Source organism: Neoarius graeffei, chromosome 26 (assembly GCF_027579695.1).
Source record: "Neoarius graeffei isolate fNeoGra1 chromosome 26, fNeoGra1.pri, whole genome shotgun sequence".
NCBI classification, from domain to species: Eukaryota; Metazoa; Chordata; class Actinopteri; order Siluriformes; family Ariidae; genus Neoarius; species Neoarius graeffei.
The window spans coordinates 33051080-33075754 of NC_083594.1; the positions used below are offsets into that span (position 1 = coordinate 33051080).

A 24675-nucleotide genomic window follows, 5' to 3' on the forward strand; every position below is an offset into this window, starting at 1 on the left:
AGAAACCAGATGCTCTCATTTGCAGCCAAGTCTATGTTCACTCAGTTAAAACCCCTATCTTAGAAAGTGTGTATATAGGCAGTGTGGGAAATTTCTGGCTTGCCCTTGAGCTCTGGTAAAGTTTGCGGATGTATTCAGGACAAGCGGCTTTCGCCAGGCAGGAAATTCTCAAGTGAGAGCTGATTGATTTGTTCTCTGCAAGTTAGAAAATGATTTAATGCAAAGAAAATTTAATGAGGGCAAGGCAAAAAAAAAAATAAAATAAGGAAGCACTGACCACATTTCTGAAAAGGATGCTTGACAGCAACAGGATTATAAACAAGCTTCTTCTAAATCTGTCAGAACTAATACAGCTTGTATTATGCTGATTTTGTGCAAGTTGAGGCATTTTCACCTGTAAGCTTCGATAAGCCGCTCCACTTTCTGTGCTTCCCCCTGCACTCGGATGTGAGCCTGAAACTTTCTCAAGGCTTCATCCAGCTCCATGCTAGAGAAGTCCATCTCATCCACCACACAGCTGCCAAAAGGAAATACACAGACATAGATCAGTATAAGAATACACTGAAATAAGCCTCTCTCTGACCCTGCAAAACACTTAAATTTGCAGTCAATTGCATTACTTGGAATATCAACCCTCAGTGAACTATTATAAGATTTACTGATTTATACTAAGAATTTTTTTTAATCTCATCTCATCTCATTATCTCTAGCCGCTTTATCCTTCTACAGGGTCGCGGGCAAGCTGGAGCCTATCCCAGCTGACTACGGGCGAAAGGCGGGGTACACCCTGGACAAGTCGCCAGGTCATCACAGGGCTGACACATAGACAACCATTCACACTCACATTCACACCTACGGTCAATTTAGAGTCGCCAGTTAACCTAACCTGCATGTCTTTGGACTGTGGGGGAAACCGGAGCACCCGGAGGAAACCCACGCGGACACGGGGAGAACATGCAAACTCCACACAGAAAGGCCCTCGCCGGCCCCGGGGCTTGAACCCGGACCTTCTTGCTGTGAGGCGACAGCGCTAACCACTACACCACTGTGCCGCCCAGAATTTTTTTATAAGATAAAAAAAAATATTTCAAGCTGATTTGGATACTTTCTGCTAGCAAATCTACAGTTACAGCATGCAGAATATATCCTTATCTAGCACGAAAAAAAAAAGCAACAATGGTCACTGGAGCTGCTAAATATGAATGTTAAGTTGAAAAACTTTTATGTTCTAGCAACCATTCTTTGTTCATCTGGATGTATTATCCTGTTGAAAACAGTATACATTTTAGGTTCTGTTACAGGTTACTGCACTGGGCTCTTCACTCCAGACAACTTCCATTTTCCTGGACAGTTTCCCTTGGGCCCTGGTTTACCATTTGAATCATCTCCAACCTCTCCACCTTCACCACAGGTTAAAAAAAAAAATAATCCATCTACAGTCAGGTTTAAACCCTGGAAATATCTAGGCTATTCTCAAGAGATTTTAATGCATCAATCTTTACAAAAACCCCTCCACCACTGGCATGAAAACAAAAGATCCCAAAGACAAGAGTTTACTAGAAAACGAAACTTCTGTGCATGCTTCACCAGCAATGAAATTTCATATTCTCAAAAGGTCAGCACAGTGGCCATCACTGTTGCCTCACAGCAAGAAAATTCTGGGTTTGATCCTTGCAGCCAACTGGGGGCACTCATTGCATGTTCTTCCCGCTCACGCGTGGGTTTCCTCCGGGTGCTCCGGTTTCCTCCCACAATCTGTGAAGGTTCTCAATCATCCAGGTCATAGTAAACCATAGGTGCTAAAAAAGGCAACTGGACTTGCTTGAAATTCTTGAAGATGTTTCACCTCTCATCCGAAGGACTTCTTCAGTTCTGTCTGACTAGTGGGGAGTTCCAGGTATTTATCCTCTAGTGGACCAAAAGCAAACCTAAGGAAAGTTGTAGAGGTCACCTGTGTCCTTGAGTCATTCTGTAGGTTTTGGGGTCACTGGGGGCCGGGTGTGAACAGTGTTAGCAGCCTAGAGTCTCGTTAGGGTGATCTGTGGGATGTTGGCTCTTTCTGCCATCATGCGAGGCACTGAAGTCAGATGAGTTTTGGTGTGGATGTGTATTCAGTTTTCTGGGAAGTGTACGCAATTCAATGCAGTGAGAAATGCATGGACATGTACATTGGGGAAACGAAACAACTGCTTCACAGATGCATGGCTCAACACAGGAGTGTCAGTTTCTCAGGCCAGGACTCTGCAGTCTATCTTCATCTCAAGAACAAAGGACGCTTGTTTCAGGACTGCAATGGACGCATTTTAGCCAGAGAAGACCGGTGGTTTGAAAGAGGAGTAAAAGAAGCCATCTTCATCAACCTGGAACAACCATCACTGAACAGAGGAGGTGGTCTGAGACACCACTTATCAGCCACTTACAATGCAGTCATTGGTACACTTCCCAGACTGCCATTCACACTCACACATCCACACCAAATACACATCCACACCAAAACTAAGGCCCTGTCCACACGGCAACGGATTCAGGTGAATCCGATACAATTGTTTATCGTTTAGGCCTGGCGTCCACACGGCACCGGCGTTTTGGGTGCCCCAAAACGCAATCTTTTGAGAACGGGTTCCAGAGTGGAAAGATCTGGCAACATTGCCGTTGCGAAGTCGTCTGGATGAGTAGAACGGATTTGTTTACGATGACGTCACAACCACATGACTGTGAGTGCTTCACGCCGGGTAGAAGTGTAACGAACTCGATGCGAGTTGTCAACAAATCCTATAACTTGGTTCATGAAACGCGCTTACAAAATATTTTCACTGTGAATATTTATTGTGTAATGGTACAAAGTGAGAGAGAGAGAATAGCCCTTAGGGCAGAGTCAATCCCGCCAGCAAAAATAGGGAAAAAAAGGAGCGATCTCACCTCTTCAGATGTTGGTTTAAGTCCTACAATACATTCCTCAAAAAGGGCGTAGAAGAACAAATTAATCCATCAACGTGTAGCATTCAATTTATTCCGGACCATTAAAGACGCCGCCTTCCGCGTAGAATCATACGTCATCCTCGCCGCCATATTGGATGGGTCAAAGCGGAGAATAAAGATGCCTCATTCATGTGCTGCGTTTAACTGTACCAACAGGTTTGCCGTCCAAACGAGATCACATGGGATTACCTTTCACAGGTGAGACTGGAAAAATACTTTTCATTGTATTTGGTCATTATAATGTAATTTTACGAACAGATTTTTCTGACTTTGTGGCTAATATGAAGTCTCGCGCATAATAGTTTATGCGCATGCGTCCTTACTTCTTCTATTGTTCTGGTGTCTCCGAAGCGACCGTCTTACAGCGCACGTAGAGGTGTGGCATGTGTATTGCATCGTTTTCAGCAAGCGTTGCATTGCCATATGGACCTGATATTTTACTGATCGTTGCCCATGTGGACGCGATATTTTTTTAAATAACATCTCGTTGCCGTTGTCGTGTGGATGTAGCCTAAGCTGACTCGCATGACGGCAGAGAGAGCCAATGACCCACAGAGCACCCTAATGACCTTCTAGGCTGCTAATATCGTTCAAACCCGGCCCCCAGTGACCTACACCTGCAGGATGACTCAACGACCCAGGTGACCTCAACAACTCGCCTTAGGGTTGCTTTTGGTCCACTAGAGGATAAATACCTGGAACTCCCCACTAATCAGACAGAACTGAAGAAGCCTTTCGGATGAGAGGTGAAACATATTCAAGAATTTCAAGCAAGTCCAATTGCCTTTTTTAACACCTACGGTCCTCCCACAGTCCAAAGATATGCAGATTAGGTCAGGTGGCTACTCTAAACTGGCCATAGGTGTGAATGGTTGTTCATCTCCCTGTTAGCCCTGCGATAGATTGATAGGGTGTACCCTGCCTCTCGCCCGTAGTCAGTTGGGATTGGCTCCAGCTTCCCCCGTGATAATAGATGGATAGATAGATAATAGATGGATGGACAGATAATAGATGGATGGATTCATTCATTCTGTCTCACATAAGCAGATGTTCATACACGCCAGTTCAGCAGATACTAGTGGGATGGGGGGAAATGCCTTCTGCTTTTTTACTACATCCAGAAAGTAACAATAATTGTGGTACAGCATTCCAAAATGAAAAATGAGCACAGTGAATTTTTCATTAGAGACCATCTGGAGAATTGACTTATTTGTACTGAACAGAGAATGAAATCGTTTTTACTTGGACATTTGAGGCATTAAAAATAAATCATGTCTGACAGAAAACTGTCTTCTGTGCACTATCAAAACATTACTGTTATGGGTAGACACATTATCAGGCAAAGCATATTTTATTTATGCAGAATGCACTTCTTGTACAATGTAAATGCATAGAGACAAATTTAAAGAGCAAATATTTGTGCAGTGCTGTAATAATCTTGCTTTACATACTGATACACTAAGTCTTGGAGGTTATAGGTCAGAAGCACATATGTAATATGAGTGTGGGGATGGGACCTGCAGGGATAGGGTGGAAAAGGAATGTTAGGGATACCGGTGACAAGTGGAGATGTAGACAGAATTACTTCTCCATGTTGTTTTCTAGTGTGTACTGCTGCATGAAAAAAAAAAAAAAAGTTAGTTTTGCACTTGACTCCACTAAGATAACTCACTCCAAGACATCTCGGTTGAACTGCTTCTGTCGGTTTCCCAGGAACTCGCCGATCATCTGCCGACTCAACCCCTTCCTTTGTAACAAGAAGTGAGCCACACCCACAGGGGTGTCTGGAACAAAGCCTCGCTCGATCAGATACTGGATACCTTTTTCCGGCTTTCTGTACACAATAAAGGGAGAGGAAGATGTGAGAGCTCAAACAAGTGTGCATTAGAACAAATTGGGCTTCAGAGTCTGTCATAGACCAATGAGACTGGCTTTAGTATGCTCAAAAATCCTAATTAACACTGGAATTTCAGAGATGTTCATCCTAAGCCAAAGGGGTGCCCATCCTCTTTCTCCTCACACAAGCTCACCCCTCCCTCTTCAGCGCAGTCATCACCTATGCAACTTTACAGTGTTATTCAAATGTTGAGTGCGGGTCAGTTTGGCGCATACACACACACACACACACACCACTGCATATTTTTACACTGTCCAATATGATCTCTCTCGAGCTTAACATTAACTGAAAAAAATCTATATACATTAGATATATACAATCTGTCCCTCTGAGTTACATGTTGATCCTGGGATTGAGATGCTGGCCTCTTCTGCCCCTCGGACCTGCTTGATCCATCCTGGTGCCCTGTGTCTGGTCGGAGTTTTATCGCCCCACTCCTGTGAAGGACGGCCCCATGAGGACAGTTGAGGGTTATACCTGTTAAAACTGTTAATATTATAGTCAGGCTGTCTGTTGTTGCCCAAATGAGGATGGGTTCCCTTTTGAGTCTGGTTCCTCTCGAGGTTTCTTCCTCATGTCGTCTGAGGGAGTTTTTCCTTGCCACCGTCGCCACAGGCTTGCTCATTGGGGATAGATTAGGGATAAAATTAGCTCATGTTTTAAGTCGTTCAAATTCTGTAAAGCTGCTTTGCGACAATGTTTATTGTTAAAAGCGCTGTACAAATAAACTTGATTGATTGATTGACATTAGGCTCTGTTTTCCATTATCATCAACTTGGACTTCACACAGTCTACACTTGAATTTAATATATTTTTTCTTATTCCTATTTTCTGTTGTCCACACCGTCTCCTTCACTAAATATACTAAAATGTTATTTAGACTTAGCTTTTTATTTACACAGTTTTATTCTTGCATAACAACACACTTCTTTTTCCACCATCTGATACTGTCTCTCTTGAATGTTACACATTCTGTGCTAACGCATGTATTGCGCTTGTGTCAAACATGCGCATATTGCCCCCTTTGGCAGGCGCTGCGTTGCTCAAACTGAGGCCAAGTTTACATTAGACCGTATCTGTCGCGTTTTCTTCGCGGATGCACTGTCCGTTCACATTAAAACGCCGGGAAACGGGAATCCGCCAGAGCCCACGTATTCAATCCAGTTCGTGTCTGGTCCGGTGCTGTGTAAACATTGAGGAACGCGGATACGCAGTGCTGAGCTCTAGCTGACGTCGTCATTGGACAACGTCACTGTGACATCCACCTTCCTGATTCGCTGGCGTTGGGATCACACACACACAGCGGCTCAGTCCCGAATCACTGCTCGTGCGCTTCACTCGCGTGCTCTGTGAGCTGCGCAGGGCCGGAGTGTGCACCCTCCAGAGGGCATTCGCTGTTCAGGGCGGAGTGATTTGGAGCGCAGGAGGAAGCGCTGAGCCGCACTGAGGTTTATTTACACATTTCAACCTCCTTCAGGCGCTTAAACTCAGTGAGAACATGAACATCACAGCCAGGTGTGTTTATCTGCGGGAGAAGGTGTTCGGTTGCCATCCTTCCACTTGCAAGTGGTGAGTGACTTGCGCATGCCCGATATGCACTGGGATCATGTGATGTGCCGTCTAATTAGTCATGTGATTAGCGTATCCATGTATTGGCGTTGCTGTGTGCACGCGAATCGTGTATTGGCGTTGGTGTGTGCACGCGAATCGTTTTAAAAACGTTAATCTGATGATCCGCTGATTCGAAATAATGTAAACAGGGCCTGACCCACACTCAACATTTGCATAACAATGTGAAGTTGCATAGGTGATAACTGCGCTGAAGAGGGAGGGGTGAGCTTGTGGGGGGAGAAAGAGAAGGGGCACCCCCTTTGGTTTGGGATGAAAATTCTCGCAGCCCTCCAGAAGTCTAGTGTTAAAAAGAGCTTCATAGAAAGCAAACAAATCCACAATAACCTACAATTAAAAGACTTGCTACTTTAAAGAAAGCTTCGAGTAAACACACACACGTCCCTAAAGTCACTTCAAACAAATCAGCAATCTAGACAGATTGGATTAAAATCTCATGTGAAATGCTTCAAGACAGCCTGTTTATCTGAGCTTTAGCTTTGATCTTCTCTTTGTCAGAGAAGCAGATGGACAGCTAATGGTTGGGCTGACTGCTTGCTATATCATTTACTAATCTAAACTGGCCTATCCAGCTACTTAAACTAAGGCTACATCCACACGACAACGGCAACGAGATTTTTTTTTTTAAATATCGCGTCCACATGGGCAACAGATCAGTAAAATATCAGGTACATATGGCAACGCAACGCTTGCTGAAAACGATGCAATACACATGCCACACCTCTACATGCGCTGTAACACGGTCCCATCGGAGACACCAGAACAATAGAAGAAGTAGACGCATGCGCATAAACCCCTTCTTCTGTAGCATCAGCCACATAAAGTTTTGATTATTAATCAGTAGCGTAAAACGAAAGACGCGGAAAGAGGAATGAATGGGGGTAGATGGAAGCCGGTACGCCAACATTCTGATATCCTCCAGAATTCTTTAATGGTCCGGAATAAATTGAATGCTACACGTTGATGGATTACTTTGTTCTTCTATGCCCTTTTTGAGGAATGTATTGTCGGACTTAAACCAACATCTGAAGAGGTGAGATCGCTCCTTTTTTTTTTCCTATTTTTGCTGGCGGGATTGTTTTTGTTTTTGGAAAGCGCACGGGCGGTGCGCGGTTTGGTTATACTCAGTACTTCCGCAGTGTTTGGACTAAAGACTCTGCCCTAAGGGCTATTCTCTCTCTCTCTCTCGCTGTCTCTCTCACTTTGCACCATTACACAATAAATATTCACAGTGAAAATATTTTGTAAGCGCGTTTCATGAACCAAGTTATAGGATTTGTTGACAACTCGCATCGAGTTCGTTACACTTCTACCCGGCGTGAAGCACTGACAGTCATGTGGTTGTGATGTCATCGTAAACAAATCCGTTCTACTCATCCAGACGACTTCGCAACAGCGCTGTTGCCAGATTTTTCCACTCTGGAACCAGTTCTCAAAAGATTTCGTTTTGGGGCACCCAAAACACCGGTGCCGTGTGGACGCCAGGCTGAAACGATAAACAATTTTATCAGATTCACCTGAATCCGTTGCCGTGTGGACAGGGCCTAAGCGTGCTCGTCTTTGCCTCACTTCTCACATCTTTGATTGGTGTTAATTAAACAGAGGCCTCGTTAACAGTCACAATGCACACATACCGTATGTAAAACCTGCCATATTGTTGAATTAATATACAGGCTGTGATGCTTTATAATTGGTTCACATATCACGTGGTACTGTGTGTTAAAGATCAAGATGATAATTAAAAAAATATCACCTCCACATAACATAGCTCGAGTCTGTTCATTTACAGCTATCACCATGGTCTGATTACCGCTAATGAAGAGAGAATCGATCACTGAAACATTTCTCAGACCTCATTTTTCCCCCCTTCATTTCACTCTAGGGAAGGAAGCTGTTTTTGTTCTTAGAATCAGCACATACTTGTTGAAGAGGTTGAGGCCAATGCGGTAGTGGCGCTTGCGGATGACGTCATTGCTGAAAGCTGGCGAGTCCCAGCTGTTACGCGTCTCTTTGTGGTATGTCTGCTTGCTGAGTGTTTGCTCACGCAGGCTGTCCCGTGATGATGACTCTGAACTGCAGTTGATTGTGTCATTAGAGTTGGACGTGCTGTTTACACTGTCATTGTCGCCATCTGAGAAATCAGACTCCGACTTGCTCTGCCTGTTGGTTGTGCCATTGATGGCCAGGTGGCTCTCTATCTGCCGTGGTCGATGCCGGGGGACATCATCATCTCTTCGAGGAATGGAAGGATGAGAAGGATGGGAAGCATGGGAGGGATGAGAGGGATGGCGCTTAGGGCTTCCCTGCTGGCTATGCCCACCCCTTTCATAGGCATTCTGCCGTTTTAGGGAACTGCGCTCAGAGCGATCACTCAGCTCCACTGAACTGTCACTGGGGGGTTCAATGGTGAGCAGAGGGAGGTGGTCCATCCTCAGCCTCTGCTCCTGGCACTCCAGAGATGGTGTGCTGCGACAGCTAGTGTCAGTGTCGCCCTTGTCTTCCTTGTGTACCCAATAGTCCTGTGAGGAATTTAGTGTACGCAGCTGCAGTTCTGGATCCATGGACGTCCTGTCCACTACAGACTGCGTGAGAGGCAAGGGAGGTGACAGTTCCTCCTCGTCAATGTAGAGGGTCACGTCGCTGTATGATGCAGTCATCTCATCAAGCTTGCGTCGGTCGCCACTGTGTGATGGTTTGACCTGGTACGTGATGTCCCGATCCAGGTCACCATGACCCCGTTGCCCTTCATCTTGCCCCTCATCCCCATGCAAGCTGCGACAGTTCAGCGCATCATCAATTGACTCAGCCAGAGACTTCACCTGCCTGGAGAAGGCATCTTCCAGCTCGGTGATGGCATCTGTGAAGTCGCTTTGTCCTGCCTGGGACTGAACATTGACGGGTACCATGTCACCACGCTCAGACTGTGCCAACTTGGAGCCGTCATCGCTCAAGGAGAGCTGCTTGCCCTCAAAGTAGGAGCTGTGGACTTTCTCAGGTCCTTCGAAGGAAAATTGCATTCTCATATTGGAAAGGACGATGCGCCTGGACATGCGGTTTTCAGACATAGAACTCCTGAGGCGCTCAAAATTCTTGTTCATCTGATACTGGCGGAAAGCTGTCTGGATGGTCCGAGCCGCATGTCGGGTTATGAAACGTCCCCCGTACTTCCGCTCCAGCATCTCCACCTGCCAACATGAACCACACAGAGTCGCAAGCAGAATTAGAACATGCTGGGTTTTCAGCATCTTCTGAAAGGTCTCACTCTAAAGACCATGAACATTATATCCTTCTGGGAACAACAGTCAACTAAAACATGACCATTTTAAAAGCAATTCCACAGTCCTGATCTATGCTGTTAAGAAAACCCAGTCCCTCAGACTTGAATAATACAGTACAGGCAGGAATAATCCTGTCTTTGCTCTCTGTAACCTCACACACTTTTGTAGTATGCTTCCTGTCACTTGAACTTATCAGCTGCGGCTTATTGAATGATTTGCATAGCAAGTGCTGAGTTAAAAGCATTATATGAATGTGTGCTCAGCTTCCCTGATCTGAAGGAGCACTTCCTGCTTTCTCAACAGCCCGAGGGTAAATTGTGCTGCATGAAAAAACTTGACAGCAAACTTTGAGTGTATAGAAACTCCCACCACCGGGCCCTTGATACTAAAATATTAAAGTGATATCTTTTCTGTTAAACAGCAGTATGGCTGAAGTGACGTGCATTGAAACTAAACACAGACTCTACAGTGAAATATGCCTCCAGAGATGCGTTCACCTTGAAGAAATAATTTACCTTGCAAACAACAGGGACAATAGCATATTTGATAGATATGTATTTAAAATACAAAATCGCATTTTATAAATTGCATTTGATAGAGTACAAAACTGGCATGCAATTTGCATTAAAAATATGCTCTGTATAATACAAACACAGAGAATGCTTTTCATGGTGACTATTGTGGTAGATTTCAGAGCAGACAATTGCATCAGACCTGCTTGACAGCTGGAAATTCTCTCCAGCACTAATTCTTATCAAAACTGTCTGAACAGTTGAACAAGGCAGCAGCATATACAAGCCACCGACTAACTCATCAAGAAGGAAATGGAGACATGTGACTGATTTATTTTTATTCAGCGCATTATAAAAATCATGACCGTTTTTCCTGGATTTAGTATTTCAAAGATTTTATATGACTTAAGAGATAACCGTATTCATGCATTCAATAAAGTCCTTTATTCATTATATTTTTCACTAACTAGTGAGTGGATAATGCTGTTGTTGCTAAATTAGCAGGCAAGACTGCTATTATCTTGTGGCTCTCGGCAACACTTAACAGCAGGTTAATATCTGTGGTACAGTGATAATTGACGAACCTTTTGTTAATTAGTGCAGAAACACTAGTCTGGTGTCTGACAGACGTCTAGCTTTGGTGTTCGTCCTCAAGCACTAAAATGCTAACAATACCTTTATCTACTGAAGCAGCACTACTTCACACCAAAGTACTGTATTTAATTTGGATGCAGTTTTCATTTGGTGTATTTGCATTTCATGTATCAAAATAATTTTTTTTACAATATATCTCATCTCATTATCTCTAGCCGCTTTATCCTTCTACAGGGTCGCAGGCAAGCTGGAGCCTATCCCAGCTGACTATGGGCGAAAGGCGGGGTACACCCTGGACAAGTCGCCAGGTCATCACAGGGCCGACACATAGACACAGACAACCATTCACACTCACACCTACGGTCAATTTAGAGTCACCAGTTAACCTAACCTGCATGTCTTTGGACTGTGGGGGAAACCGGAGCACCCGGAGGAAACCCACGCGGACACGGGGAGAACATGCAAACTCCGCACAGAAAGGCCCTCGCCGGTCCCGGGGCTCGAACCCAGGACCTTCTTGCTGTGAGGCAACAGCGCTAACCACTACACCACTGTGCCGCCCTTTTACAATATATATTCCTGTTTAATTGTTTTAATTATTTAAGAACATGGCGGCATGGTGGTGTAGTGGTTAGCACTGTCGCCTCACACCAAGAAGATTCTGGGTTTGAGCCCAGTAGCTAATGGGGGCTTTTCTGTGTGGAGTTGCATGTTCTCCCCATGTCTGCATGGGTTTTCTTCGGGTGCTCCAGTTTCCCCCACAGTCCAAAGACATGCAGGCCCTAATTGGTGCAGGTTAACTGGTGGCTCTAAATTGACCGTAGGTGAGTGTAAATGGTTGTTTGTCTCTATGTGTCAGCCCTGTGATGATCTAGTGACTTGTCCAGGGTGTACCCCACCTCTTGCCCATAGTCAGCTAGGATAGGCTCCAGCTTGTATAGAGAGCGTGCACGTGACGTCACGAGGTCACGTGATATTTGTTTATCCGCCATTTTGGACGGCAAGGTCACGCATAGAACTTAGACGAACCAGTTCTAATTATCAAGTGTGTGGGAGTAGATCTTTCGAGAATGGTTATATCTTGTTCAGCATTTGGTTGTACCAATAGACAGGGCCAAAAGGAGGCCCTGTCATTTTATAGATTCCCCGCAGACGCGGAGAGACGTGCAAAATGGGTGTCCGCTGTGCGAAGAGAAAACTGGAACCCCAGTTCCACCAGCCGAATTTGTAGTGAACACTTCATATCAGGTAGGTGTAATCTTCTAATTCAATACTCCTAGTACATCTGTTAAGTTGATTTTCGGATTGAATGATAACTGCATACTTAGAAACTAGACAGTCTCTAACGTTTAAAATGGCTATGCCTAGTCCTACTACCCTGGCTTAGTCTATGACAACGTTTTATCTTTTTGGCTCATATATGCCTTTGAAAGGCCAATCCATAGTAGGGATGGCGAAAACTAAAAAAAAAATCTTGACCGACCACCGAGCCTCATTAGCCGGTTAAAGTCGGTTAACCTATGAGTTTCAACAGGGATGCAAACGGCGGATGCGCCTTTTTCACGGCTGAATCGCGCAGATCCGATTTTTTGGGGGGGGGGCGTTGGAGTGTCTGAATAATTTCATCAGAGTAAATTCTGTATTAAAATTACTAAATAAGCAAATGCCGTTACAGTCCATGAAAAGTAGGAAGTATTAGTATGAGAAGAAAACAGTTAATCAGAAAGCTGCGCACATTTGCGCAGCTTCCGCGCAAATGTGCGCAGCTTTCTGAGTTACTGTTTTTCAGACAAAAACATACATATTTACAACCCTGTCATTATCTGGAACGGAGTTTAGATTACGAACATTCTTAAGATAAAACGTCCTGCATAGTCTCTTTATGATAAACGTCTTAATGCCACTTACCCGTGAGGTTATCAAGTAGACATTCTTCTTCAGGACCTTCCAGAGGTATAGTTGAGATACCCATCCCACAACAAAATATTTATAAGCTTCCAGGCTCTTGTAAGCTTTGAGGGCTTTGCCAGTGTAACACGATTCACGATTAACAAGAAAATTGTAAATGTCGTGGTAGGCCAGATCGGGCAAATCGCCGGCACCGCAGCTCCGAATTTCCCTGAACAAGGATTGCGGCAAGTTGTATGGATCTGCAATCCCCAACCTGGAACACTTTTCCACGTAATGCTGCCTCACGTCACCTTCAAGATGCTAAACAAACTTAGACAAGTAATCGCACGATGTAGATGGGGTATTTTCCGAATTTTCTTGGGGATTACTGCCTGGATCCATTACGCTCGCGCAAGGTAAACTATCCTGATGCCGTCCAATATGGCGGAGTAGGCGGAGTACACACATGCGGGTCACGTGACTGCACATCCTCTATACTGTACAACCCTGCACAGGATAAGTGGTTACGGATAATGGATGGATGGATTTAAGAACATTCATCCATTTGTTCAGTCAACTTTAATAACTACTTTATCCTTGTGAGGAACAGAGTGAATCCGGCTCCATTCCTGACATTAGCAATTTGATTTGCGTCATACTGACTGATTGCCATTCATTCCATATTAACACAGTGTGGGGAAACTATTCCTCTATCATCACTGCCTGAAATCCTTTTAAGATTTAAGACACCCAAGTGATTACTCAAAGTATATTTATGTTGAAGTTGATAGTCTCACTGACCATGCCTTAAACGAGCACTGCAAAGCATGTATTGAACATCAAGAGACAAAAACAGGAGAAGAGGAGAACCTGTTTGTCCTGGAGATCAGTGGAGAGCTCATAGCTCTCAGAGAGTGAGCGTGAGCGTTTGATGGCCTCCTCCTCAGCCTGTTTGCGGAGGATAGATTGAGAGTGTTGGAGTTTGGGGCGACGTGGGCGCTGCCGGACCTCGTGTGCATAAAGCAAAGGTGCCTCAAAGTGCTCAGTGCTGATGATGGAGCTGCGCGTCACCGGCCCACGAGAGTATCCGCTTTCCAGAGACGCACCTGCCTCACAGCCAGCACCATCACCCTCCACACTGCAGACAGAAAGAGAGAATTTCACTTAAGAAACTTTAATTTATTTAAAACATCCCCCCCCCCACACACACACAAGATTACAAGCATCTCTGGTGTACAGGAGCATCTAAAAAAATTTGAATATTGTGGAAAAAGTTAAATATTTTCCATTGGTTATTTAAGAAAGTGAAAATTTAATATATTCTGCACTCAAACAAATGTTTCAAGCATTTTTCTATTTTAATAATTATGGTCTACAGTGCAAAAAAAAAAAAGTCTCAAAATAGTTCAGCACACGCAATCACAATCGTAGGGAAAACTGCTGATTTGACAGTTGTCCAGAAAATGATCATCAATACCCTCTACAAGGAGGGTAAGCCACAGAAGGTCACTGCTGAAAAGGCTGGCTGGAAAAGGTGCACAAGCAACAGGGATGACTGTAGCCTTGAGAGGATTGTCTAGAAAAATCAATTCAAGAACTTGGGAGAGCTTCACAAGGAGTAGATTGAGGCTGGTGTTAGTGCATGAAGAGCCACCACACACCGACATCTTCAGGAAAGGGGCTACAACTGTCGCATGCCTAATATCAAGCCACTCATGAACCAGAGACATCATCAGAATCATCTTACCTGGGCTAAGGAGAGAAAGAACTGGACTGTTGCTCAGTGGTTCAGAGTCCTCTTTTCAGATGAAAGTAATTTTTGCATTTCATTTTGAAATCAAGGTCCTAGGAGTCTGGAGGAAGAGTGGAGAGGCAAAGAATCCAAGGTGTTTGAAATCTAGTGTGAAGTTTCCGTAGTCTGTGATGATTTGGGGTGCCATGTCATCTGCTGGTGTTGGTCTGCTGTGTTTCATCAACTCTAAAGTCAACACAGCCGTCTACCAGGAGATTTTGGAGCACTTCATGCTTCCATCTGCTGACAAGCTTTATGCAGATTCTGATTTCCTTTTCCAGCAGGACTTGGCGCCTGTCCACAGTGCCAAAGTTACTACCAAATGGTTTGCTGACCATGATATTACTGTGCTTGATTGGCCAGCCAATTCACCTGACCTGAACCCCATAGAGAATCGATGGGGTACTGTCAAAAGGAAGATGAGAAACACCTGACCCAAAAATACAGATGAGCTGAAGGCTGCTATCAAAGCAACCTGGGTTTTAATAACGCCTCAGTAGTGCCACAGGCTGATCGCCTCCATGCCATTGCTGCATTGGTGCAGTAATTCATGGTAAAGGATCCCCAACCAAGTATTGACTGTATAAATGAACATACTTAAAAACCAAACTTTTCCACAATATTCTAATTTTTTAGATGCGCCTGTATAATAAGCCACAACTTCCACTAAATTTCTTGATTTTAGAACCCAAGATTTTCATATTAGTTTGATAAAAGACAACTTCAACTTCCACACAAAATTCAAATACAAGAGTCAGAGTGGGAGAAGAAAAGTGAGAGAGGAGAAAGACAAGAAGACAGAGAAGTTTTTAGCACCTTATAGTAAAGTCGATCAATTGTTGGCCATCTTAATAATTCTCCAAGGCAGTTTTTCCCCCATCATACAAGAAATCGCACTAATTGAATGGGGAGAGACCAAATACAAGAAACGGATAGAATATGGCTGAAGAATAACCCTTTGAATATCTTTTTATGTGCTCATTACTTGGGGTTGGAGGAAGTGCTATGAAACACGATGTGATGTGTCAGAATTCTTTTTCCCAGCGTGTTTGTGTATGGTGGCACCAAAAACCAAAAGAGGAGGACAATCACTCACAGTATGACCAGAAACATGAAGTAACTAGGCAAAAAAAAGACTAATTTTGATTTCATAAGGCTACAGGGGACTTGTTACAGTTTCTTTCCTATAGTTTTCTGACACACTGGGCAAAAATACAGTCTGTATGTTAAAGCAAATCAAAGTGTGCTCGACTGTAATTCCTGCATTAGGACATGCTAACAAAGTGGAGGATAGATCCCGAAGAAGGGGAATTAAGACAAGTGTCTACTATCCAGTCACAGAGACCGTTTCTTCCCCTAAGCTGTAGCCCAGCTCAATAACACACTGGATAAACATCATTAACACACTGCTAATACTGTATAGAGCACTCTATCCTCACAGCTACTACTGTATATACTGACATGTTCGGAGTTGTTTATCTTTGCATATCTATCTTTATGTATACACACATCTTGTGTGTATTTTATCTGATCCAAGTTTCCCGTCTAGCCATTTCAAATTAGTCAATGTTAAGGGAGCAATTAACAAGTCATCAGAGGTGGACAGTAATGAAGTACATTTACTCGAGTACTGTACTTAAGTACACCTTTTGAGTATCTGTACGTTACTTGAGGTTTTTTTTTTGGAAACTTATGACTTTAACTTCACTACATTTGAAAGACAAATATTGTACTTTTCACTCCACTACATTTCTATCAAGGTCCTCATTACTCGTTACTATGAAGCAGCTTAGAAACTAGATGCTTTTTTCTTTTCCTTTCTAAAATGTGATTTTTTTTTCCGCAAGTGACACTGAGACAGCCTATCAGTAATCATAAGTCACATTACATCCATAGACTGTATAAAATCAAGTTCAGTGATTTCTCAGCAACATTATTTAAACACGATCAGTTGATGGCAGAATGGAAGGAGGCGGTTCTTCTGAGGAATGCACCCATATTTCAGTTTTCTCAAAGGATTAAAGATTTGCTTCATTTTAAATGTTTGCTTTGTTTGCCAAAAACAAACCACATCACGGCCTACAAAAATTCGCCATCCGACCTGCGGAAGCATATTGAGGTATATAAACATTTTATTCCAAGAGAAAGCTTGCAGTGAAGCTGTCTGCTTTTAGAGCTAACGATAACGTTGCAATAGCTATGCAGTCTGGTTAGTCAAATGACTTTCTATGGATTTGCCTGCCAAGTTGCCATCGCCTTGACGACGGCTCACGTTAACACATAGCTAGTTAACTTGGACACTGTTAGCATGTAAAAATGGAGTTACGCTAACATGAATAATGGCAACTTATCTTAAGCCCTTTCAGAAATACAGTAGGTTTTAGCATAATCTTGCCAAATAAACAATGTAGAAATCTTTCTTTTCCAGTAACGTTAGTTACTCAATATGACTTCAAGTTTGAAGAGTTTGCTAGCATGTCAGGTGGAGCTTCACTGACTAGCTCGCTTAATATTAAACCACCACGAAGGCACAGCATGCGTTCATTTTGTAAATCCAGTAGGTTGCTTCAGAGGCATTAGGTTTTGTAAGCGTTGTGCCTATAATACAACAATGCACTGACAGAAAATGTACTTTTAATACTTAAGTATTTTTAAAAGCAAGTACTTTAACTTAAATAAAAATTTGACTGTACAACTTTCACTTGTATCGGAGTAACATTTGACCAGTGGGATCTGTATTTTGACTTAAGTAATGAAGTTGGGGGGGCGGCACGGTGGTGTAGTGGTTAGCGCTGTCGCCTCACAGCAAGAAGGTCCTGGGTTCGAGCCCCGGGGCCGGCGAGGGCCTTTCTGTGTGGAGTTTGCATGTTCTCCCCGTGTCCGCATGGGTTTCCTCCGGGTGCTCCGGTTTCCCCCACAGTCCAAAGACATGCAGGTTAGGTTAACTGGTGACTCTAAATTGACCGTAGGTGTGAATGTGAGTGTGAATGGTTGTCTGTGTCTATGTGTCAGCCCTGTGATGACCTGGCGACTTGTCCAGGGTGTACCCCGCCTTTCGCCCGTAGTCAGCTGGGATAGGCTCCAGCTTGCCTGCGACCCTGTAGAACAGGATAAAGCGGCTAGAGATAATGAGATGAGATAATGAAGTTGGGTACTTTGTCCACCTCTGCAAGTCATATTCTTTTTAAGTGAAACCTTTCCTGGCCAATACAAGTCTTATAAAGCTTGGCCAATAAAATTCACTTAAATAGGAGGGTGGATCACACAAAACAAAGAAAAAAAAAAGACAAAGTGGCACTTGAGTAAAACTTCACTGAGAAAATAATAGATTCTGAAATGATGGATTATTTCCTTCTTCTCTTTGTGTTCTCTTTCTCTCTCTCTCTCTCTCACACACACACGTGATGGTTCTGCCAACCAGAAACCCCTTTCACATGCAAAATCCAATAATGTATAAGCTAAAAACAGCATGGAATAGATACATTTTCATTCCCACTCTGTCATCCATAACGGAAAAGTAACAGATATCGTGTATTCCCACCTGACTGTATTCGGTGTTCGAAATACCTGTCTGCAGTCTGCATTTTGCAGAATGATTTTCAAGATTGCAGAAGAAAAATGAAACCTGCAATTTTGCAGAATGAAAAAAATCAGGCTCGGGATTCAATGGTTCTCAATTTAGCAAACTAGCGGCGCTGTAAATAAACTGAAACCTGCGCCGTGCGAACCTGACAGTGTTTTCCAGGTCAAAGTTGAGCAATATTTACGTAATACTGACGAAAGGCGACGACAACCAAATAAGGGCAGTTGCCATTTTCCGATGTAAGATTTCGTCACTTTTAATACCCACCGGGAGGACCCGACAACTACCTCGGCAGTGTTCGGCAGTTTCCGCCATGCATCTCCCAGAATTCAATGCGGCACAACAAACATGGCTCCCAAGAAGAGGTTTGTTTCTTCGGGGCAAGAGTCCGACAAAAACGCCAAGAAAACAAGGACAATTTTGTCGTATCTCGGCAAAACCGGCAGCCAGCGTGACTCCAACAACAACAGCGACAGATCGCGCGTCCGCGAGGGTGACAAAAATGAAGACGGTCGCTGTTATAGTTGCATGCATACATATATATTGGTAAATTGTATAGGTTTGTGTATATTGTATTGTTGAATCATGCAAAATTATACTGATATTATATCCCCTTTGAAGACAGCAACAGTATTTTACCTTTATTCATAGATACTTTTGAATTTTTTGTTTTCTCATACCAAGCTACACTAATACACGTTTTGTGTACATGTTCTTTTTTTTTTTTTTTACTAGTGCTGTCTTGCCTGTGGTGCAGAGTGCAGACTAGCACAAAGTAAAACAGTTGCCCTGTAAGACAAAGCTCATAGGTTCAGTTCTGTAGCTCTCAGTTGTTCTGTAGCTCTCAGTTCTGCCATGATTAGCTTGTACCCAGTTCTCTGTTGTTAGTTTAGAGCAGTGAAGCCCCTGCAGTAGTTCTCAGTTCAGTTCATGACCTTGCACTTTAGAAGCCAGGCAAACACAATGAACCCAAACGTCTTTCCATTTGCCAGTTGGGTTTTATTCCTTAATGGCATCAATTCTTTGCATCATCGTAAGATGTAACAGAGTGTAGAATTGAAACCTTGCTTTCGATTTAAAACTACAGGTCGCAGATGCAAACACTGTGAATGAAGTCCATTTTGGGTAACAGTCTATTGTTCAAGCTAGAAACTTAATCTTGACAAAATGTAACATGACATGTAACATGAAAATGAATGTTTTGTTTCTTGAAGAACAGTTGTGTTCTATTTTTTATTGGTGATACCTTTATTAGTATGTTGTGTGGAAGGATAATGTGTGGGTGTGATAACTAGTACATTTACGAACAGGGTTTCTGCAGGCTTGAACAAGTTCAATTTAAGACTTTTTAAGACCTTTTTAAGACCATAACAGGTTAAATTTAAGACTTATGCCGCACAAAAAAAAGAAAAAAGAAAATTGGGAGAGCCTGAATTACTTTCAAATTAACAAAATTTATTATCATTCACCAATGAACTCATTACATCACTAGGATGCACTCTTGCATTAATGAGGAACAGAAACATAACATGAAGTGGAACGTTATGGCATTAGATCATTGACAAACTGACTAAAATGGGGGTGTGGGGTGGGGGGTCAGAGAGGGAGAAAGGGATGTTAGGAAAGGGTTTGAAAAAGTTTGAAAACCACTGCATTATGCTAGATCATTAACAAACTGATTAAATGGAGAGAGAACTACATTGCCGCAGCGGAACGTTCGGGCAATGTTAGAATCGGGAATCATGGCCTGAAAAAGCTCCCCAATCTTGCCATTGTTTTTATATGAGTGATGTATTGTCACTGTGTTTAAAATCCACAACACTTCGGCTTTTAAAGTTGCAGTGAAGCCAAAGACATCCCGCAAATCACTTGAGGATGAGGCATTCGATTCCGTACGGTTTGTGTGTTGTAACGTTACAGTTCGCACGGAGTTAGCTGATACACCGTCTTGAGATGTGCTTGGACCTGACAACGGTGAACAAAATTGAGTGATGGCATGCGACTGTTGCAGACTTTTATGGGCAGCCTGGTGCTTCTCCGCTTTCGCGTGCGATTCCAGTGCCTTTACACCCAGGGTGCCGAGTTTGAGTGTTCTTTTGCACAATGTGCAGTACGCCTCAAACGGATTGTTTGGTACACGTTTTAACCAGTCTACGAAATCATTGCGTTCAAGCCAGCAGTTGTTAAACTTGCATTTGCCCATTTTGCTACAAACCGTGACAATCTCCCTCGCTTCTTTTAGGCTCTACTGTCTAAATGTGTGCGTACCATGCCCTGTGCATCACCGTGCCAACTGGGCTAGACGCCGGATTCCACTGTGTCTCATTTGTAGTTTGCAGCGTAGCCTACTGATACTAAGTAGGCCTAGCCTATATGACTAATTATAAATATCACCAACACATTTAACAAAAAAAAAAAGCGAATGGGGTAAATGAATATAAGGATTTAAGACTTCACAAAATTACATTTAAGACCTACAATGCAAAATATACTCATATTTTAGACTTTTTAAGGCCTTAAATTAGGATTATCAAATTTTAGACTTAAGACTTTTTAAGACTCCGCAGAAACCCTGTATGAATTAGTTGGTATACTTCAAGTTGTAGTAGCCCGTAGTGTCAGGGTGAGGGGGATGAAAGACCTGTGGAGGTATCATGGAATGATAACTTTGCTGCAGAGAAGGATCTGTGAAGACTGAAATTAAAAAGAGAGAGAGAATAAAGAATTACAGTAATGCTATGAGTTGTAAAGCTAGATATGATGTAAATATAGGCATTATTAGGTTGAGAAGGGTGTAGTATGGAGGCTTGTGTATTTGCAGAAAATATTTCTAAATTGCAGAACAAAATTTTGACATTCTGCAATATTGCAGAACACTGGAAAAAAGTATTTTGACCACTGGTATTTAACGGAATGCTAAGCAGCACCAATCACGCGAGACCAGATATGACGTATAATTCACGTATAATAAAAGCCTTGCTGCCTTGCAAGGCTATTGTTAAAAAACAAACAAACAAACAAACAAACAAAAACCCTAGGTAAGACATTAGCTAGTTAGCAACATGGCACAAATTGAACTGCATCACATCTCTGTTAAGAGCACTGTCTTCCATCTCTGAACATTTAACTTTGTTCAAGCAAAAGTTATTTATCTGCTGAATCGCTCAAGCATGACCCCTCAGACTACACACCCTGCTTTTAAACAGCATTAACCACGCACACCTGCTTTCACTTTCACTTACATGCCTTATTACACTCCTGATCGTAGCCTTCTGTGAGTTTGTCTTGCGTTTTGTGTTTATTTTCCCAGAAGTGTTGCTCACTTTTAACCTCATGTTTTCATGCCTGGTGTTTTTGTGTTTTGCTTTGACTATCTTGTATAAATAAAAAGGTTTCCACACACACAACTTTTATTACAGTATATTATTATAACTTATTTCGTTATTACTGTTGTTGAGGTCGTTGTGTGTAGTTTATAAATTAACCTTTACCATAGGTATGTATATACATGAAAAAACAAGCTTTATATATGGTTCGCTCCTATCTGTGGTTTCGGCTATCCACGTTAGATCTTAGAACGCATCCCTTACGGATACAGCGCTCCCATTGTATCTACTGATGTTTTCTTTGCTTGTTGTTGAGCTTGCCATTGGTTGCTTTACATTGAGGCAGTATAAGTAGTGCCACTGCAATATCACTATGTAGCACTCTCCCAACTGAGGGAATGCGGAAATAGGAAGACAGGCTTGACAACTCGAGGTGCACTTTATTTTCCTACTTCACTTTTCAGCGATTTCACTCTGCTCTAGGCATGCATGAACACACGACATGGGATTGCTCAGCTCTTTCTCTGGCTACTGGCTTCTCTCTGAAAGAACACAAAAAGACACATTCTTCATGTGCATGTGACTTCACGCTTATTTTCCAAACCGGAAGTCCACCATGTTGGATGATAACAACCAAGATAGCGGAGCTTCACATGTGAGCTGCTGCAACACTTTGTGATTTTCTTTTGATTTCACTGCCTTTGCAGAGCGACAATGCCTACTTTGTGTGTGGGATATAATAATTGCTGTAATAATGCTACTCGTGACAAAGAGAAACGGTTCTTCAGAATTCCCAAAATAATTAAAAACGGTGACAAAACAGATGAAGACCTGTCCAGAGAACACCGTGCGTGCGCTGTGGTTCAAAAACATACATCGTAAGGACTTAACTGAGGAAAAAGCTAAATCACGCCCACATGTTTGGTAACCACTTTATATCTGGTAAGAGTTCATTGCTAATTAAAGCTTTTTTCTGCTGATTAAATTGATCTTTAACACGAACACTCTACTTCTCACCTTGCAGGAGCACTGGCAAACCTACGCGATAAAACAAATCCAGATTGGGCACCAACACTCAAATTAGGACACGATAAGATCAAGACGAAAACTCATCTTGCAGTATCAAGAAGCAACAGAATAAGATCTGCCAAGAAAGCTAGATTAGAAGCAGTGCAAACCTTAGTGAGTTTGGATACACAAGGAGAACAATGTGGGTCAACTTTGCCAGGTGAGATATTAGCGATGCCGTTCCAGAAACCCAGTAACTTCGTTTTACTTATGCACTTTTTTCTTTGTAGAACGAGTGTGTTCACAATATCAGGGTATTCAATTGCTGGTAACAAGGCTAAATCCTCTGTATAATTGGATGGCTTCAACATATACGGGTCAAAGCCACAGATTTCAACTTTTTCTCTGAATCTCGACTTGGCAGAGGACTCCAGAGAATCATAACGTTTCGAGAAAGTCGGCGGTGCATCACAGTTCTTGTTCACACGAGACGGCATTTTGGATTTGTAGATCATCCAACATGGTGGTGGATGCATACGTCATACTATTTTGCCATGTAGTTGCACAGGAAGAATAAGTAAAACACCAGTCATCAAACACAAGTGAAACTCATTACGTGTTACCTGCCGGTTCTACCTGGCTCCTTGCCACCCAGAGCAGATGGTCAATCACACCCCTGCCGTCACACACTACATCATCTCCTGCCCCCTTAAAAAGAGTTTGCCATTGCTGACACCCTGGGATTCTCCAGCACGACTTCTCCACCTTGAACCTCACTCCTCACACAGACTGACTCACCTCATGTACTGAACTAAAAATAAAATAAAAAAACCAACAACTTTTTTTTGTAGCTCACACCTGTGTCCCTGTGTCTGTCACATCCTGTCACTAGAGAGAGCTACACTGTATAATAATGGAAAATTAATGGCTTCATTGTGAGTGGGAACCGGGTCAGAGAGTCTCATGCACAGCAGTGACGCCACTTAGCACATTCATCCAAATAACTTCTGAGTGTCATGGTACAAGAAAAGCTTTCTGTTGTCTGAGGCCACTATTACCTACATGTCTGTATTTAGAAACAATGGCTGTCTGTTTCACAAACACTCACACACCTTCGCCACCACTGAGACTCAGGACAGAGGCAAAGTACGTGAAAACTTCTACAATATCTAAGGGCTTTCAAAACTCAAAGCTTTTAGAATGGCAAGTTGACAGCCATTCAGCTTAGAGGCGTCACAATATACTACGCCACATACATTTTGATTTTAAAAAGAGAACATACAGGCAAAAAACAATAGCAACAAGAATCTCCTGCTTTTTCTGCATAGAATCTGGAATGACTGGGGGCAAAACCCAAATAACACTATTTCACACACAAAGAACACTTGTCATGTACACAAATGTGGGTGTACACACACACACACCCACACCACACACACACACCTCTCTGCATCCACTTAGCGGAAGTAGATTAAATTCAGATTAACAGATCTTCCTGAAATTAAATGAATTAGCAAGCAGCAGAATGTGGAACGCTGGCCAGATGACAACAACGGTGAAAATCACATACAGGAGACATAAAATTCAACTTCACTGACTCCATTCTAGTCTTTGTTTTGACTGCCATAATTCTTTGTTTTCAATCCTCATCTCATCTCATCTCATTATCTTTAGCCGCTTTATCCTTCTACAGGGTCGCAGGCAAGCTGGAGCCTATCCCAGCTGACTACGGGCGAAAGGTGGGGTACACCCTGGACAAGTCGCCAGGTCATCACAGGGCTGACACATAGACACAGACAACCATTCACACTCACATTCACACCTACGCTCAATTTAGAGTCACCAGTTAACCTAACCTGCATGTCTTTGGACTGTGGGGGAAACCGGAGCACCCGGAGGAAACCCACGCGGACACGGGGAGAACATGCAAACTCCACACAGAAAGGCCCTCGCCGGCCCCGGGGCTCGAACCCAGGACCTTCTTGCTGTGAGGCGACAGCGCTAACCACTACACCACTGTGCCGCCCTGTTTTCAATCCTAATGTTATTTAATATTAAACCATTAGTATAATGAATGATATAGTCATGAATCTTAAAATATTTATTAATGCATTTCCTTATAAATGAGTTTTGCATCCAGGGTTATTTCAAGGCAAGGAACTGTCAAAATTATAAACAATTGCATTT

General features: G+C 42.9%; 1 protein-coding gene across 5 annotated transcripts in view; it reads right to left on the reverse strand.

The window, feature by feature from the left end:
- Positions 1-24675, reverse strand: part of iqsec1b (IQ motif and Sec7 domain ArfGEF 1b) — a 514186-nt gene that overhangs the window by 26244 nt on the left and 463267 nt on the right. For all 5 annotated transcript variants that reach the window (XM_060910459.1, XM_060910458.1, XM_060910461.1 and 2 more), the window contains 4 exons: positions 13650-13917; positions 8426-9690; positions 4652-4813; positions 395-517 (listed from right to left, as the gene is read on the reverse strand). In XM_060910459.1, coding sequence (XP_060766442.1) covers positions 395-517; positions 4652-4813; positions 8426-9690; positions 13650-13917 — 1818 coding nt within the window. The remainder of the gene's footprint in view (positions 1-394; positions 518-4651; positions 4814-8425; positions 9691-13649; positions 13918-24675) is intronic.